The following is a 6,773-nucleotide window of genomic DNA, read 5'->3' as shown; positions in this document are numbered from 1 at the left end:
TTTTTTGACGGATTTAGCGACAAAAAAAGTTGGTCGCTAAAGTTTCTGATGGATGATCCGCAGGAAATTTGTCGCAAATATTTTCGACAGATTTCAGATCTGTCGGAAAAATTAGCGACATGACTTTAAGTAACGAATCTTGTGCTGTCGAAAATCCATCGCTGATACTTTCAGCGACGAATTTTGGACTATCAGCGACGGAATTTTCCATCACTGATAGTCTTTTTTTTGTAATGTGTGAATGAGCCCACGTTGGAAGGCTAGACCGTAACCCTATCAAACCCCAATAAACAAGTCCATCCTTTAGTACACAATCCAGGGCTCGCTCGAACAGGTTGGACAAGACAGGACTCAGGTTCAAGTGAAGGAGGTCTAGCCCAATTGACTTGATCCGTGGAGCAGCAGACTCCTAGACATCCGGGATCATGCCTACAAGACATCCGGGATCATGCTCACATGGCGCTGGAAGAAATTAAATGGCGTATAATGATGGAAAAGAACACATTATGCCTATACGTATGACCCCACATGACAATGACAGTATACAAAGAGTCACCCTGAAGTGACGGAAGACATCAATAAATGTTGGGGTAAAAGGGAAGGTCAACCCGAAATCACGCTATTTGATAAAGAAGACTAGTTTGCAACCTTGCTGGGCGTCTATTAGGCCTGTCGGAGGAGAGTTTAGAAAGAAAATCCTCTCATTAGGAAGGGGAGCCTAATCCTATAAATGGTAGTGTCAGCGTAGGCGCTGGAGAAATAATTAGAAAGAGAAGAAGGGGTGACAAAAGATATCAGACCCATAATATCGGGAATTCTAATGGAAGCCATAGAAAGAGTGGGACGTACTTCAAATTGAAAAAGCAGGAATCACATGAAAGAAGGAGAGCAAGATAGCAGAAGCAGCGAAAAAGGCAGAGCAGCAAGTGAAATCAAAAGCGTAAATTTGAAATGGGTAAAGGTAAAGAGAAAATGTTTTGACAAAAGCACTCCTAGAACCGCACAATAATAATTAGAGTTTCAGGATTTATCTTCTTATTAATCATGAAATAATAAATGAGTGAGTAAAAGGGCACTTGATGACTACTGGGTCTGGGACATTTGAACTATGACTGAGCCCACGCTGGAAGGTTAGGTCGTAACCCTAACAAAGCCAAATACATAGGTCCGTCCTCTAGTACATAGCCCAGGTCTTGCTCGGACAGGTTGGACGGAACAAGGCTTAGGCCCAAGTGAAGTAGGTCTAGCCCAATCGACTTGATGGATCTGCGGAACAGCAGACCTCTAAACATTCGGGATCATGCCTACATGGTACCGGAAGGAATTAAATAACCGTCTGACGATAAAAAATGACACAATATGCTCGTATGTATGACCCTGCGTGATAATGACAGGATGTACAGGTGTATAACAACAATTATACATCAATAGAAAAAAAAAAGAAAAAAAAAAAAGAAAGAACGTATAAATCAAATAGACCAAACTATCTTAAATACATTTTGAGTCTATTTTTTATTGCATCGGATTTGAACGTGGCAAGTGGTCCATTCACTATAGCTAAACTTATTTATTGAAAATAAAAAAAATATTGAGTAATATATCAAATTGTTAATATTATAATAAGTCATTAAAAAATTTAAAACTATTCACTAAGTTTACACTATCTAAATATTCATATTTAGATAAAGTTAAAAGCAAATATAAATTTATTAAATTTTTACTTTTATCAATTATCTTTAATAAATTGGTTTAACTTTCAGTCTCAATAATTTGCTCGACAAATACTTAGCATATGGATAGAGATGAAATGGTAGAAATCAAACTGTTTATCTACGAAGAGTCACAAAGTGATTGATATATTGAAATATTATTGATTTATTGTACATCCGCTATTGCACAGTAACACCACTCTATGCCAAGTCTCTTTATGTCCGACCAACTTTGTAGGCAACTTCCAACAACACGTGGCAAAGCTCGATAGGTTTAGAGAGCATAACCATGTGATCGGCTCCTGCTATGTACTTCACATCTTTGGTCGGCATATTTTCAATGAACCATTCCTGCAAATCTTTCTTCAACAGCTTATCAGATTCGCAAACAATGAAAACCCGATCCACTAACCCGAATTTTTCTTCCGTTAACAGTGTTTCCTCCGACAACTCTTTCAACAACAGCCTACATGGCTTCACCAACGTCTTCGCCAATTCCAAATCCTGCGCATAATAATTAATCAACTGTCGGGGCCGGATCTGGGTGGTGGCTTTTTAAAACAAGATTTATATCTGAGCAAACCACAGGAGACTATTTCTCTACACTCACCTCCGATTGACAATGCTGATAGAGATTGGCGGCCATGGAATCAGGCCCAAACATAGCTGAAGTGGGTGGCTTTTCTGGGCCATCATCGAAAAAGAACTGAAAATCTAACAGGGACTCCACTGGAGTTCTCTTCAAGAACTGGATTCCAAAAATAACCCAAAAGTTAAAAAAAGAAAATTGATCAAAATAAGAAAAGAAAATGAAGAATTACCTCCAGAGGAAGAGTTGCAGGTGGAGATGCACAATTGGGCATGAAGGCTGTGACGTAAACAGCCACCGAGATCTTGTTAGGAAAACTTTCCATGGCTAGAGAAATGGCGATGCCTCCATAGCTGTGACCCACTAAGATCACGTTCTCTTCTTCAGGGAGGGAGGCCAAGAAATCTGTGAGGGGCTGCAAATAGTCGGAGATGGAGATGGAGTTGACTCCACAACCACCAAGGTCCAGAGCAGTGACACGATGACCAGCCGCTTTGAGCAGTGCGATAATCTTGTACCAGTTCCAAGCTCCATGGCAAATCCCATGAACTAGAACAAAGTGCTTTGATTTCTCCATTTTAATTTTGCTAATTGAAATTGTTTATGGGTTTCTTTCATCTTATATAAATAGGAATTCAAGCTTAAAACGAAATAATAATTATTAATAGCATATTTTTCATAGAGGGAAAAGAAAATTAATAAAAAAATTTTTACATCATACATAGCTTAATCGGTTTAATTTCAATGATGAGCAATGAAAATAATGACGTTTTAGACTATATATTTTGAGAATTAATAACTCATTTTTCTGATAATTTTTATATTTTTAAATATAATTTTTTGTATGTTTGTCCCCATTACAAGCATCCTAGTATCAATGTTATAGTAAATTATATTTAATTTAGCAACAGTAGGGTTTCCAAGTTGGAATTGGGCCTTTCGATTGATTTGCATAGAACAAGGCCTTTAGTAGCCTTCTTTTATAAGCCTGTTGAACTGTAATTTGGGCTGAAAGATTTTTTTTTTTTTTTTTTCAAGCAATGAATTTCTATCTTTTCAAAAGAAAAAAAAAAAAAAAATTCAAGCGCTCTTATTTGCTTGGATATGCAAGCAAATCTTTTCCTAATAGGTACCATGGTTACTAATAATTTTTCCACTTTTCTAATCTGAAAACCATTGGTGATGGTACCAGCACTATAAGCCTACCTTCTTCCCAGCTAACCAGCAGGAGTCAATTGTCGGACCATTCCATTCATTGTCTTCTTCTCAACCTCTCCTCACTCCATGCCCTCATTGAACTACTTCTTTAGGAGAGGATGGCCTATTGGCTATTGCCTATTGCCTATTGGAGGAAGCAAGAAAAAGTATTCAGTGCTGGTAACGACACCATACTATTCATCCATTTGGGATCATAGCTCTCGATGTAGAATTAACTATTTGATAGTGCTTGTCTTTGCATTTCCATTTTCCATTTTCCTTTCTGGCGGAATCGAAGCGCAGGTGAAGGAGAGGTTGGACTTGCCCGTTTGCTAACTAATCAAAATATACATGAACCATGATTTTTTTTTTTAAAATATTTCTTTTATTAAAAAGCCCAGTGAGACGAGTGAAAGGAGATACAAGTACAAAAATAGAATACCCAAACCCACACTCCAATAGAAGACCTAGCCTAAACCCGTAGAACAAGCTCATGTGTAATTTAACCCAAAACAATGTCGTTTGAATCTCACTGACCCTTCATCACTAACCAATAGCCTGAAGTCATATAGGACAATTATCACACCGGCAGAGCTCTGCAAGAGTATTGTTCATTGGAAGCAGCAGCGCAATCTCAATTGTCGGTGTCAACGAGCGAAATCCCTCGGTGAGCATAGACAAGCCACATCGATGAACATGACTCAAAAAAATACTTTACCAGAAGAGACAAACAGCAAAACCCACTAGGGCTGAGCAGAATTCGGTTTAAACCGAAATAACCGACCGAACCGAACCGATTTGAAATTTTGGTTCGGTTTTATTTTTTTTTCGGTTCGGTTCGGTTTGAAATTTTAAAAAAATCGGTGATTTCGGTTCGGTTCGGTTTTAGACGTAAAAATTTCGATTAGACCGAACCGAACCGAAATCACTTATACTACGTCGTTTGAGTAGTTTCCTAATTCCCTATTTCCCTTCCCTTCCCTTCCTTTGCCTAAATTTAAAACAAATTTCTCTCTCCGTGCGTGCATCTCTATCTCTGTGCTCACCCACCCCTAAACCTAACGCCCTCACCTCTCAACGTGCCTCGCCTCTGAGTTCCATCCAAGTTCCAGCGGCGGTTCCACCATCCACCGTCCACCGTCCACCGTCCAGCCTCCGGTCTCTTTCTGAGTAGTAGAGCCACGCACGCATCTCGTCGCGAGATTCTCGCGCATGTGATGTGCCTCCACTCTCCTCTCGACTGGACTGATTCACCATCGTCGATCTTCACCGATCTTTAGTCTCTCTTTCCACGCAATCATCGGCGTCGGCCGTTGCTCTCTATTGGCTCTCCACGCATCATCGGGCAGTCGGCAATTTGGTCGTGCTTATTCCACAGCCCTCAGTCCTCTCCGAGTCTCTGTGTCGCGCTTCCAGCCTTGAGCCTTTCACAGTTCGTGGACCAGACTCCGGGACCAAGAGTGCCACTCGCGCCTCCAGCCCTCGGTTGTGTCGGACATGGTTGCCTGCCAGTGCCACGGCGTGCTGTTGAACTTGAGTCAACCGTAGAAGCTAAGTAAATATTTGTGATTTGCTGTTGATTGTTGAATTTATGTACTCTTGGTTGAATTTGTGTACTATTGATTGTTGAATTTGTGTTATTGATTGTTCAAGTGTGTGCTCTGCTCTTGATTGTTGATGTAAACTCATGGCCGTGAAGTATTCTATTCTAGATTATGTTAACTGTTATTATTTTTTTTAAAAAATCGGTTCAATCGATTGAACCGACCGAACCGAACCGAACCGAATCAAATCGGTTCGATTCGGTTATCCCTCTTATTCGGTTCGGTTCGGTTTATGTAAAATACTGCAATTCGGTTTTCGGTTATTTCGGTTCGGTTCGGTTTTGAACCGAACCGACCGAATGCTCAGCCCTAAAACCCACATCCAAAATTATATACTACACAATAGACTAATAGAGAGGAGCGAAACCTCCCCTCTGCTGGCCAACCAACTTAACGATCATATACTTGTGATTCTTGTTATAAGTACATGTTATTATTTTATTGATTATCATTATCCATTTCAAAGAAAAGAGAACACCAGATTTGACTAATAATTGTGTGCAACTTTCAGGAGAATTTTACAGAGATCTTTTGGTTTTGAGAGCATGACCATATGGTCAGCTCCATCAATAAGCTTCACTTGCTCAGTTGGGCTGTTGTCGATCATCCACTGCACGAAATCCTGTTTCATTACTTCATCTTCTTTGCAAACTACAAAAACTCGTTGTACCGATCCATATTTGGCTTCAGTTAGCAGAGATTGCTCGGCCAAGTCTTCCATGAAAAACTTGAACGGCCTGAGTAGCACTTTGGCTAATTCCAAGTCCTACAAGGAGAAGAGATCAAGATTTGTTGTTAATGCACTGTAGAAAATCACAGTCGCTATGAAACTTGTAAAAAAAGCAAAAATTTGCTTGAAAAGCAAAACTTGCCTCTGATTGAGAGTTCTGATACATCGTTGTCTCCAGGTACAGTGGCCCAAAAGTTGCTGATATTGGCAGATTTGGTGGTTCTTCCTGGACTGTTATCTCGCAATCTAGAAGGGATTCTGGTGGTGTTCTCCTGAAGAACTGGCCAAGAAAGCCAAAGAAAAATAATCAGTGACATGAAAAGATACAAGCATGAGCTCATGCAGACACATAGATGGTGATTGGAGAAGAAGATCTTTTACTTCTTCTACTAGAGTTACTGGTGGATCAATGAAATTTGGCATGTATGCTGTGACAAAAACTGCTGCTGAGATCTTCTCAGGGAATTTCTCCATAGCTAGAGCCAAGCCAAGACCGCCATAGCTGTGACCCACTAAGATTATACTCTCATCTTGAGGAAGAGAGGATATGAACTCCATTAATGGCTGCACGTAATCAGAAAAGGATTTGAGCTCACTTAGCTGCTTAGGATTTATCCCAGAAGCTCCAAGGTCTAAAGCAGTGACATGGTGACCTTTCAGTTTGAGAAGAGGCAGAATTTTGTACCAGCACCAAGCACCATGGCATGCTCCATGAACCAGAACGAAGTGCTTCTTGTTCTTCATTCCTGTATCATTGCTTTCTCTGAAATCTTCACAACTCATTTTGATTAGGTGAAATAATTTCAATTAAAAATCGAGGCACACATAGCCATGCATATATTGTTTGTAGGTATATATATACGTATGTAAATTTCATATTTCTATAATCATGAAGCTTAAGATCAATATATATGAGATTTAATAATTTTTTTTTAAATGAAAAT

At 39.6% G+C, this 6,773-nt stretch overlaps 2 protein-coding genes across 2 annotated transcripts; both read right to left on the bottom strand.

Moving 5' to 3' along the window:
* Positions 1–1,825: 1,825 nt before the first annotated feature.
* LOC110630292 (methylesterase 10) lies at positions 1,826–2,932 on the bottom strand. The gene is made up of 3 exons (XM_021777713.2): positions 2,531–2,932; positions 2,320–2,457; positions 1,826–2,213 (listed from the first exon to the last, which is right to left on the bottom strand). The coding sequence occupies exons 1-3, from the start codon at positions 2,873–2,875 to the stop codon at positions 1,926–1,928; spliced, it is 771 nt and encodes a 256-aa protein (XP_021633405.1). The 5' UTR covers positions 2,876–2,932; the 3' UTR covers positions 1,826–1,925.
* Positions 2,933–4,332: 1,400 nt separating this feature from the next.
* LOC110629681 (salicylic acid-binding protein 2) lies at positions 4,333–6,677 on the bottom strand. Its single transcript, XM_021776769.2, has 3 exons — positions 6,211–6,677; positions 5,972–6,109; positions 4,333–5,865 (listed from the first exon to the last, which is right to left on the bottom strand). Exons 1-3 carry the CDS (start codon positions 6,610–6,612, stop codon positions 5,587–5,589), a joined length of 819 nt encoding a protein of 272 aa, XP_021632461.1. The 5' UTR covers positions 6,613–6,677; the 3' UTR covers positions 4,333–5,586.
* Between the last annotated feature and the right edge of the window lie 96 nt (positions 6,678–6,773).

Source organism: Manihot esculenta, chromosome 13, assembly GCF_001659605.2.
Source record: "Manihot esculenta cultivar AM560-2 chromosome 13, M.esculenta_v8, whole genome shotgun sequence".
Lineage (NCBI taxonomy): Eukaryota > Viridiplantae > Streptophyta > Magnoliopsida > Malpighiales > Euphorbiaceae > Manihot > Manihot esculenta.
The sequence above is the reverse complement of the archived record's forward strand: the minus strand, read 5'-3'. Positions and strand labels throughout refer to the sequence as shown.